This window comes from Pelophylax lessonae (assembly GCF_965119305.1).
Source record: "Pelophylax lessonae genome assembly, chromosome: 4".
Taxonomy (NCBI): Eukaryota; Metazoa; Chordata; class Amphibia; order Anura; family Ranidae; genus Pelophylax; species Pelophylax lessonae.
Window position 1 is genome coordinate 14,398,865 of NC_138771.1, and position 12,067 is coordinate 14,410,931.

The window sequence follows — 12,067 nt, forward strand, 5'->3', positions numbered from 1 at the left end:
CTGCGTCCTGTTGATTCCTGCCTAATTCCTGTTGACCTTTGGCTCGTTCCTAAAGTTCGTCTGTTTGCTGCCCGTCCTGACCCCGGCTTTTTTGACACTTCTCTTGGATCCTCCTTGTCTGCTCATCTGCCTTCGGAGCTTGACCGGTTCTCCCCCTGATGGGGCGACCCTGGGGACCGCGACCTGGTATTCACCCGCAGCCAAATCCATCCTCACCATCAGAGGCTCTGGTGAAGACCGGTGGATACTTAGACTCCGCACCTCAGGCTAGCCTGTGCTACTCACCTTGGGGGTTCCATCCAAGCTCAGCCCACCGGCAATCGGTAGGCCTTCCTCTGCACGGCAGGCTTCCACCAGCATTATAACACCACCTGCGATTGATGTGGCAATACTGTGGGTGGAAACCAAACCTGATTTAAGCCAGCCAAGCCCGCAGTCTCATGCTTGTGATAGCGTTTGTAACACGTGCTCCAAGCTCCCCGTTTGTCTGCCCTGCTCTGCTGTTTGGATTCCCCTGTTTATGACCTTGGATTGGAACTTGGACTTCTCTCTGGCCTGTCTGCCTTTTTGTCTATGGATTTGACTCTGACTATTTAGAACATTGTCTGCCTTGTACCTGGACTGTCATTGAACCACTCTGCTTGTCTGCCATACGCATGTACCTGTTTACTGTGCTCGGTTCCCTGTGTGTTGGCCACTTTAATCTCACTGTGAGCAGAAGTCAAGGCTCCATGTACAGTTTGGGGCTAAGGTCCCAGGGGCTCTACGGGGATCAATGTGAATACTAGTATAGATGGTTGCAACCACACACAGTGCATCCACTTCAGAACTCTCATCACCTTAAAAACCTTTTAGGCCTGGTCAGGTTCTCTTTAAACATCTGCATTATCAAATGTCATTCATGCACCATACAGTCTGCCTTTACCTGTATATAGTAAACACATGCTGCAATTCACATACACAGTGCAGGACAGCTCAATGCATTCCACCATGCACAGATTACATGGACCCAGGCTCCTGTGCATGCCAAGAAGGTGCATATATCATGGAGGTAAGGGCTGGTTTTATGCAAGTGCTTACATGGTCTATGGTGTCATGTTGCATTGGAATTAAAGTGTGCCTGTAAAGACTCATCTATTTAAAGAGCCCTTATGAGGACCCTTTTAAAAAATAATTTATAGAACAAGTGTAGCTTTAGGCTGGCCATACACCAGGAGAATTTTGTTAAAATGTTTTCATTTTCAGAGTGTTTGTTCAAATTTTTAATGGTTACTGGTAGAGCTGAGACAAGGAGCGGGCAGGAGCCGAAGCCGCCCAGGGTGCAGTGGTAAGGAGGACCTCTCTTCACCACACACAATCCCCAAATCAGTGGCTAGACACCAGCAGGGCACAGATTCATGTCTACTTTGACAGCTACTGTGATGCCACACATGCTTCAACCCCATCTGCCCACAGCCGACACAGAAAACGCACCAGGCATATGCAACTACCTTCTATTTGCTAGAAAGCAAGCAATTGGCCAAATGTGTAGTGAACACTCCAGGGCAACCATGGACAGCCAGTGCAAAGGGTGTTGAGAATGGGCACAGGGTGGTACACCCATTCTACTGTATTAGCAGCACTGTAGGGGGCACAGTTCCACATCCTTGCCCTGGGCACTGAACAAACCTGTCCCGGTACTGGTTATTGGAGTTCCTGGAAGGCAGTTGAAGCTGAATATGAAGCTGGTCATACACAGGTTATCTAATCATTCCAATAAAGAGATAGTTGTGTGACCCTTGTGTCACCTGACATCCCTATGCACTATTAAGTGTCTATGGAGCATTAATACATGTTGTTGTGTAAGTGGAAATAAATAGTGAATTTGTAAAAAAAAAAAAAAAAATACAATATGGCGACATCAGATGCCCTGCAACAGTGAATGTCCTCTGTTCACATCACACATGGTAAGATAAGGTGAATTCTTCCTGTGTATAACCAGCCTAAATCCTGAAGGATGTCTTTTACAAACCCATATCTTTTTCCCCCAAGATTAATGTAAGGCTCAGAACTAAGAATGTATCATGACCCATCGGAAACAGCTGGCCTTATTAGAATTGGCCTTGGCTAAGCTTTGGGTTTTTGAAGTACTTGAGGAGTTAGTTGCATTTACTTGTACGCACGACCCTTCTTGGATACATGATGGTTTGAGTAATTAGTGCAGATCAATACACATTGCCAGGTGCCTGTGAACAAGCACTAGGGCCAGTTAGTCTTTAACCCCCACAAGATCAGGTACATGGGGAAGTCATCTCTTCCTGTGACAACATATGGCCACTATGGGGGGTGTCGAGGTCAGCTAGCTTTCTTTAGGGTTATTCCTTAGGTTTCTGAGTTCCAGTTCCAGCTGTCGGATGACGAGGTCTCTCTGAGCCAGATGCTCCTTCAGACGTCGGATCTCATCCTGCTGCCGGTAGAACATGCGCAGAAGCTACAGGGCAAAGGTAAGTGAGCAGGTGAAGGGCACAGTATATGCATACAGCAGAATAGACACATGCATGAGTAGACATTGTGAGTAGTAGATAGTACACATCATTATTTATGAACAAATACGATTATACTTTAAAAGGTTAATTTGCAGTATCTCAGTCTTTGTTGTCTTTGGCCTTCACAGCAGAAGGTGTCTTGGTGCCAAAAGCAGAAGTACACAGTAGCCCCCACAGATATAGATATGTACATTACGAGATTTTATGGTTACTTCAAAAATCTCAGTATGTCTCTAGTCCAGTCATTCCCAACCAGGTTTCCATAGAACCTTAGAAGTCCTCCAGAGGTTTCTTGGGGTTCCCTGAGCTGTGGCTGGTTGACCTCCTGTTTAGAGGTGCCGGTGTTCCGTGAAAAAACCCTACCCGTGAAAATTCTCTACCTTCATCACTTCCTGTGTACGTACGTCATTCAACAGCTGAGCCGCTGTCCATCGCGCATGCTCACAGCTGCGGAGGGTAGGGAATTTTCACAGGATAGTGTTTTTTAACGATACACTGCATCAACTGTTGCTGCGTGTACATTAAATCATCTCCGCTCCAACATTAAATCATCTCCGCTCCAACATTAAATTATCTCCGCTCACACTGTGGCGGGTTGGAGATTTATACTGGGAGGAGGGGGAATTTATGCTTAGAGGGTATGCATGCACATTAGTGCTTTTTTTTTGTGTAAGGAGGTTGCTGACATATGAAACAAAGATTCCTGCGAGCAACCTCCCTATATCAGATATTAAATGCCGCAAACACCTCACTTCTCATACAAGTGTAAAGAGCAAATAAATAATATAATAGTGCTGTGCAGATAATAATCTGTGAATAAATATATAAAAATGAAATAAATTTAAATATATAAAAATGCAAAAAAGTGTATATAAATATCAACCAACAAGTAAAAAATTGATGTGTATAAATATATGACACAATATAACATTAGTAAAAATAAGTGCTTGAAGACAAAAAGTGCAAAGCATAATATATAAGCAACAAATACCAGTGATTAAAGTATATATCAATCCATGTATATTATAAGTGCAAATAAAATGATGATGAATCATCCAAAAAAAGTCTTTAGTGATTATAGGTGCAAAGTAGCAGAAAAATCCTCTATAGGTGCTCAAGCCACCTGGATGTGGCTGGTGTTTCCCAAGCAAAGTGAGTGACCAAAGTGTCACAGATCGATATTATCCGTGCACCCCCTTGTGAGTGGGTGCTCACCTTAAGGCTGACTCAGTTAACCTCAAATGCAGGGGGTCTTATGGATGACACTTCCGGGTGGTTCCATCCCAGTATCACAGATCGAGTCAGCAAATCTCAACCCAACAGCCAACGTACCATGTGAATAAAAAAGCTTACAATAGTGCTTATACCTTTAAAACCTTGAATTCATATAAAAACATAAGGTATTGCACTCGCATGTAATGGTGCATCCATGCACCTTTAAAACGCCATACAAGATAAGGTGTGACAACCATAGGAATACCGTGGTGGTGTAGTGGGAGACGCCGCAGCTGTGTAATTCCTTCTGTGTAGGATCAGCCTGACAGTCTCACCAGTACCTCGGTGAAGCGCTCCGTCCGTCCTTGCCCCTCCCCTACGCGTGGCGACACAAGGGACCACGTGTCTTCATCAGGGGGATTTGATCATTTGACTGGTGAGACTGTCAGGCTGATCCTACACAGAAGTTATTACACAGCTGCGGCGTCTCCCACTACACCACCACAGTATTCCTATGGTTGTCACACCTTATCTTGTATGGCGTTTTAAAGGTGCATGGATGCACCATTACATGTGAGTGCAATACCTTATGTTTTTACATGAATTCAAGGTTTTAAAGCTATAAGCACTATTGTAAGCTTTTTTATTCACATGGTACGTTGGCTGTTGGGTTGAGATTTGCTGACTCGATCTGTAATACTGGGATAGAACCACCCAGAAGTGTCATCCATAAGACCCCCTGCATTTGAGCTTAAAGCGGAGTTCCACCCATTTTTAATAGGTTGGAATACATAGCTGTATGTAATCCCCTTTAAAACGGCTTTTACCAATGGAAACTTTTTTTTTTTTTTTTTTTCTAGTAAGTACCTTAATTTCGGCATTATTGCTCCTCTCCTCACTTCCTGGTCCGATCGGCGATGACGTCATTCGGCGATCCGCAGTGTCTGCTGGGATGTATTCAATTCCAGAAATCTCGGAGTAGCTGTATCTGTACTGAGCCGTGCCTGACCCGCCTCCGCCCCGCCTCCTCTCATTGAGTTGCATTGTATGAATGTATTAAGGCGTTCTCTGCCCCGCCTCCGCCCCGCCTCCTCTTACAAATCAATGAGAGGAGGCGGGGCAGAGAACAGCCTTAATACATTCATACAATGCAACTCAATGAGAGGAGGCGGGGCGGAGGCGGGGCAGAGAACAGCCTTAATACATTCATACAATGCAACTCAATTAGAGGAGGCGAGGCGGAGGCGGGGCGGAGGCGGGGCAGGCACGGCTCAGTACAGATACAGCTACTGCGAGATTTCTGGAATAGATCATCCCAGCAGACACTGCGGATCGCCGAATGACGTCATCGCCGATCGGACCAGGAAGTGAGGAGAGGAGCAATAATGCCGAAATTAAGGTATTTACTAGCAAAAAAAAAAAAAAAAAGTTTCCATTCGTAAAAGCCGTTTTAAAGGGGATTACATAGATCTAAAGTTCCAAAAATGGGTGGAACTCCACTTTAACTGAGTCAGCCTTAAGGTGAGCACCCACTCACAAGGGGGTGCATGGATAATATCGATCTGTGACACTTTGGTCACTCACTTTGCTTGGGAAACACCAGCCACATCCAGTTGGCTTGAGCACCTATAGAGGATTTTTCTGCTACTTTGCACCTATCATCACTAAAGACTTTTTTTGGATGATTCATCATCATTTTATTTACATAGTTACATATAGGTACATAGTAGGTGAGGTTGAATAAAGACAACAATCCATCCAGTTCAACCTGTGTAGGTGTGCGTGGCTGTAATCATCTCACATAGCCCTTAATGTCCTGATCCTTGAGATGTAAGTCTAAGAGTCTTTTGAAAGCCACCATACTACCCGCAGAAACCACCTCTTGTGGTAGAGAATTCCACAATCTTGTAGCCCTAACAGTAAAGAACCCTCCTCGTTGCCTGAGGTTAAAACGCTTCTCCTCTAATCGCATTGTATGTCCTCGAGTCCTCATGCAATTCCTTCGAATGAACAGTTTTTTTTCTAAGCTGAGATCCCCATTAAGATATTTATAAATTGCTATCATGTCCCCCCTCAGACGTCTCTTCTCCAGGGAGAATAAATCGAGCGATTGCAGCCGCTCTTCATAGTTAAGGTCCTCCAACCCCCTAATCAGTTTAGTTGCCCTTCTCTGGACTCTCTCTAGCTCCAACACATCTCTCCTGAGGACTGGCGACCAGAACTGGACAGAATACTCCAGATGCGGTTGGACCAGAGTTTTACAAAGTGGAAGGATTATAGTCTTATCTCTGGAATACATCCCTTTCTTTATGCATGCTAATATTCTGCTGGCTTTGGCAGCTGCCGCTTGACATTGCATGCTGTTGCCTAATCTATCATCAACCAAGACTCCCAGATCTTTCTCCATTTTTGATTCCCCCAAGGGTTCCCCTCCTAATGTGTATTGTGTTTTTATGTTTTTAGTCCCCAAGTGCAAAACCTTACACTTCTCCACGTTAAACCTCATTTGCCATGTCGTTGCCCACTCCGTTATTTTGTCCAGGTCATTCTGTAGGATATCTGCTTCATGCTGTGTAGTTATTGCCCTGGCCAATTTTGTGTCATCTGCAAAAACTGATAACGAACTACTGATCCCGTCCTCAATGCTGTTTATGAATAAATTGAACAAGGTTGGTCCCATGACTGAGTCCTGGGGCACCCCGCTTACTACCTCAGGCCAGTCTGAGTATGCGCTATTTATTACCACCCTTTGGACACGGCCTTTTAGCCAGTTTCGTATCCAAGAGCAAACCCTGCGGTCGATACCTGCAGACCTTATTTTATAAATTAAGCGCTTGTGGGGAACTGTATCAAACGCCTTAGCGAAATCCAAGTACACCACATCCACTGGTCTGCCCCTATCTAGCTCACAGCTCACCTCCTCGTAGAATGCTAAGAGATTGGTTTGACAAGAACGCCCATTTGTAAACCCGTTCTGATTACTGCTGATGATGTTGTTGTCTTTAGCATACTCAACGATATAGTCCCTTATCATCCCCTCTAGAAGTTTACATATTATTGATGTCAAACTGACAGGCCTATAATTTCCCGGGATATGCCTCTGCCCTTTTTGAATATCGGAATCACGTTAGCTTTCCTCCACTCCCCTGGTACATTGCAGTGCACTTATAATATGCATGGATTGATATATACTTTAATCACTGGGATTTGTTGCATATATATTATGCTTTGCACTTTGCACTTTTTGTCTTCAAGCACTGAATTTTACTAATGTTATATTGTGTCATATATTTATACACATCAATTCTTTACTTGTTGGTTGATATTTATATACACTTTTTTTCATTTTTATATATTTAAATTTATTTCATTTTTATATATTTATTCACAGATTATTATCTGCACAGCACTATTATATCATTTAGTTGCTGACATATAATGTTTATACATCTTGGGGGGCGCAGTTTGGCATGTTCGCCCTGAGTTCTAGATGACCTTTGCCAGCATTTACATACTTGGATGGACCTTTGGGTGTACTGGGACCAAGCTTTAGATCCGACAACCCATGGGCCATATTGGCATGAAGGTAAAGCTCATCTTTCCTTGATTAAAAATTGTGGTGTCCTCTGACATTAGTGGTCATTGTAGAAGTGGCCACTTACATTGGTGGTCAGTGGAAAATTGCCCCCTTCCATTGATGGTCAGTGTATGTGGGGGATCAGTTTGCTCATTGCTCAAGGAACCCCTAGCTTTAGCTTTTCCCAATAGTGCTAAGGCTTGTGCAACCCCTAGTCTACTACCTAGTCACTAAGGAAGCCCACCATAGTGATGGACCAATAGGAAAGTTTGGCATTTAGCAGTAAGTTCCGAGACTACGCGGAAGTGTCTGAACCTAGTGACAATGGACCACCCCAGAATTTGGGTGAAGCAGAGGATAGAGAATTCTGCTGCAGATATGGGTGCCTCTGCTTCAGAGGTTTTCAGCATTCTTAAAGTGACAGTATCTATTTTTAAACATTGCAAGGATAATTCTTTGTAACAGGGTGACTTTATTTACTAAAAGATGTATTGCCTGTTGGAGGCTCTCTTTTAATAAAAGAATTTTGGTTCAGTCTGGCTACTTTGGACTTTTGCCTATAAGAACCATGTGCGAATAGTGTGATGTTAGGTGTACAGAAAAATACTGAGCTGTGCCAGGAAACGGTGTAGGTCAATCGGATATCTATACTCACTTCATTCTCAGTGCGAGGCGGCACATTCTCTAGTAAATCGATGCTATTTACCACCATACTCTTCTTGTCTCTCACTGGGGCTTTAAATGTAGCCTTTGACTCCTTGCGGTACCCCTCCTTCAGGCTCATCAGAACGGGGTCTAGTGAAGGAAGTTTGATGATTCATTACTGATTGATACAAAGACATTGTTGTTGAGAAAAGACAATCACCCATCGTCAAACAGCTGGCTGCAGGGTAGCACTCGGTGACTGGCATTTTTTCGTCTTGTGGACAAGGGAGGCAGTGAGAGGAGACATTGATGAATAACCTTGTCTTTCTTTCATTGGCCAGCACTCTAACTATGATAGAGCTGTAGGTCCAACAAAAGATACATTTCCATAAAAACTGAATGATAAAGCCCAACTCTAAACAATGTGTATTTATTTTTTCTGATCCATCCCTCTCTAACCCATCTTTCTCTAAGTTTATCCCACAGCTAGGCTTTAAAGCAGACCCATCTGATACAAACCACTTTAACCCATCTGGACCTCTCTGAACTATCCAAGTCATCCCTCTCTAACCCATTAAGACCTCTCTAACCCAGCCGATCCATCCTTCTCTAACCCATCCAAACCTCTCTAACCCATTCCTTCCTACTTCTATCCTAGATTTGGGCTTCAAGGTGGACCTCTCTAATCCATCTGATGATCCATCCCTCTAACCCATCTGGACCTCTCTAACCTCTCCAATCTGTCTCTCTTTAACCCATCTGATCTATCCTACTCTAACCCATTTGGACATCTCTGACCTATCTGATCCATTTCTCTCTAACCCACCTGGATCTCTCTCAGGGGTGTCAAACTCAATTTCATCATGGGCCGAATCAGCATTATGGTCGCCCTTAAAGGGCCAGTTGTATCTGTAAGACTAGATGTCCAGAGCACCCCCCTCCCCTACCATTAGGTGTCAAGAGCATCCCCCATCTCCACCATCAAAAGTCAAGAGTCCCTCACCCTCCCTTACATGACAGTGCGCCCCTGAGTCTGGAGGAGGGCTGGAGTCCACTGAATGCTAAGACCATGGGAAGTGGAGAGGAGGGGGTGCTACGGCTGCACAGAGAGGCACAGGATCTGTAGGAGGAAATCTGTCTTCCTCTCTGTTGCGGACTGCTGAGACAGTGAAGGGGGGGGGGTCAATTCAAGCCTCTCTGTGGCTGCATGGAGAAGTGCAGGATCTGGTGGATGAATTTTGTCCTTCTTTTTGCTGCTGACTGCTGAGACAGCAACAGTGAAGGGGTTGCCGCAGCAGAAGAGGTGCGAGGGCCACATGAAATGGCCTGGAGGGCTGGATTCGGCCCTGGGGCCTTGTGTTTGACACATGTGCTCTAAGCCATCCTTCCCTACTTTTATCCTAGAGTTGGGCTTTAAAGCAGACCTCTCTAACCCTTCTGATCTTTCCCTCTCTAACCTATTTGGTCCTCGCGAACCCATTCAATCCAGCCCTCTCTAACCTAGCAGGTCCTCGCTAACCCATCCGATCCATCCCTCTCTAATCCAACTGGATTTTCTAAACCATCCAAATTTATCCCTTTCTAATTCCTCCAGACCTCTCTAACCCATCCGATCTATCCCTCTCTAACCCATCCTTTCCTATTTTTATCCTAGATTTGGAATTCAAAGTGGACCTCTCTAACCCATCCTTCCCTACTTTTTTCCTAGAGTTGGGCTTCAAAGTGGACCTCTCTAATCCATCTGATCCATCCCTCTCTAACCTATCTGGACCTCTCTAACCCATTCGATCCATCCCTCTCTAACCCATCCTTCCCTACTTTTATCCTAGAGTCGGGCTTAAAAGCAGACCTCTCTAATCCATCTGATCCATCCCTCTCTAACCTTACAGTCTTGTCTAATCTATCTGATCCATCCTTTTCTAACCCAGTGGTTCCCAACTCCGGTCCTCAGGACCCACCAACAGGCCAGGTTTGCAAGATAACTAAATTACATCACAGGTGATCTAATTTGCTGCTCAGTGATTGCAGTATTCTAGTCTGCATCCCCCAAGGTAATACTTAAAATCTGGCCTGTTAGTGGGTCCCGAGGACCGGAATTGAGAACCACTGTTCTAACCTATCTGGACCTCTCTAAACCAATCCGATCCATCCTTTTCTAACCTATCTTGACCTCTCTAAACCAATCCGATCCATCTTTTTCTAACCTATCTTGACCTCTCTAAACCAATCCGATCTATCCTTTTCTAACCTATCTGGACCTCTTTAACCCATCCGGTCCTCTCTAACCCATCTTATCCATTCCTCTCTAACCCATCTGTTCCATACTTCTTTAACCCATCCTTCCCTTCTTTTATCCTAGAGTTGGCCTTTAAAGCAGACGTTTCACTAGAATGCAAGATCCACATATGCAGCTGCCCCCACCCCTTGTTAACAAAACCACATTACAGTTAAAAAAAAAATACTCACCTTATTCCATGTTCTGGACACTCCATGTTTCCCATTGGCGAAGTCAACAAACCTGACAGAGGGATCTTGGGAAAATGCAAGACACCAATTCTCGTGAAAGGACGCTACACTACGGTAGAAAAGTGTGCTATCGGGGGTTTCTGGATCCTCAACTTTTCCAGGATACCACAAGAAGACCAACTGGCTTAATTTTGCCGAGAAAAGTCAAACCAAATATTGCCAGCACACCATGGATCTTTAAAATAAGCATGTGACAAAGGGGTCCTGTGTGGTGATGTTGCAATTTACTGCTGTGATGTGATCACACATGAAATTTTTGGATGCTATTTTGAAGATCAATGGTGTGCTGTTGATATACACTCACCGGCCACTTTATTAGGTGCACCTTGCTAGTACCGGGTTGGACCCACTTTTGCCTTCAGAACTGCCTTTATTCTTCATGGCATAGATACAGCAAGGTTTTGGAAACATTCCTCAGAGAATTTATTTCAAAAAAACATGATAGCATCACGCAGTTGCTGCAGATTTGTTGGCTGCACATCCATGATGCCAATCTCCCGTTCCACAACATCCCAAAGGAGCTCTATTGGATGAGATGTGGTGAGGGTGGAGGCCATTGGAGAACAGTGACCTCATTGTCATGGTGAAGAAACCAGTGGTGAGATGATTGGTGCTTTGTGACATGGTGCATTATCCTGCTGGAAGAAGCCATCAGAAGAAAGGGATGGACATGGTCAGCAACAATACTCAGGTAGGCCGTCTGCCCATTCTCCTCTGACATCAACAAGGCATTTTCCTCCACACAACTGCCGCTCACTGGATATTTTCTCTTTTTCCCACCATTCTCTGTAAACCCGAGAGATGGTTGTGCGTGAAAATCCCAGAAATACTCAGGCTCAAGTCACCTAAATCCCCTTTCTTCCCCATTCTGATGGTCGGTTTGAACTTTAGCAAGTCGCCTTCACCACGTCTAGATGCCTAAATGCATTGAGTTACTGCAATGTGATCGGCTGATTAGCAATTGAACAGGTGTACCTAATAAAGTGGCCGGTGAGTGTATATGCTATGACTGCTATGCTATGCACCTACTTGCTTCAAGCCAGGAACGTGCGTGATGGTAATATTCTACTTGATTTTGCCTAGGTAAGCCAATCGGTAGCCAAGGAGTTAGGTGAGATTTTACCCCAAAGCAATAGGGGGCAGCCACATATGCAGTCTTTTAACTTTAGCGCAAGGTCTGCTTTAAAGGGTAAGTTCACCTTTATGCGCATCTCTCAAAAAGTTCTCATTGTCCCCAATACATTAAAACTCTGAGCTTCATTCCCCAGCCAAATGCCTGCCTCTTCAGCTGCGGACACCATTGTCCTTCCCAATTCGTCCTGCAGTTGGACACACCCAGAGCCAGGAAGCGCTGCCCCTGAAAATCTACAAATCAAGCTCATCCACCCTGAAAACCCTTCTGTCTGCACCCCCAGCATACTGCAATAAAATCATCTTTTGGTAAATCACAAACAAACTGTTAATGCGTTTCCAATCAAAAGGGCCTTAGTTATAATTGTTATGACTAAGGCCCTTTTGGGCAGAAACGTGTCAAGAGTTTGTCTGTGAGCTTTTACCCTGTGGATGATTTAATAAAAGG

The 12,067-nt window shown here is 44.5% G+C and overlaps 1 protein-coding gene across 1 annotated transcript in view; it reads right to left on the reverse strand.

Annotated features, from left to right (window-relative positions):
- Positions 1-1,849: 1,849 nt before the first annotated feature.
- Positions 1,850-12,067, reverse strand: part of CORO2B (coronin 2B) — a 153,206-nt gene continuing 142,988 nt past the window's right edge. Inside the window, exons 11-12 of the mRNA XM_082253019.1 lie at positions 7,973-8,112; positions 1,850-2,470 (exon numbers count right to left, since the gene is read on the reverse strand). Of these exons, the coding sequence (XP_082109145.1) occupies positions 2,339-2,470; positions 7,973-8,112 (272 nt within the window). The 3' untranslated portion in view covers positions 1,850-2,338. The remainder of the gene's footprint in view (positions 2,471-7,972; positions 8,113-12,067) is intronic.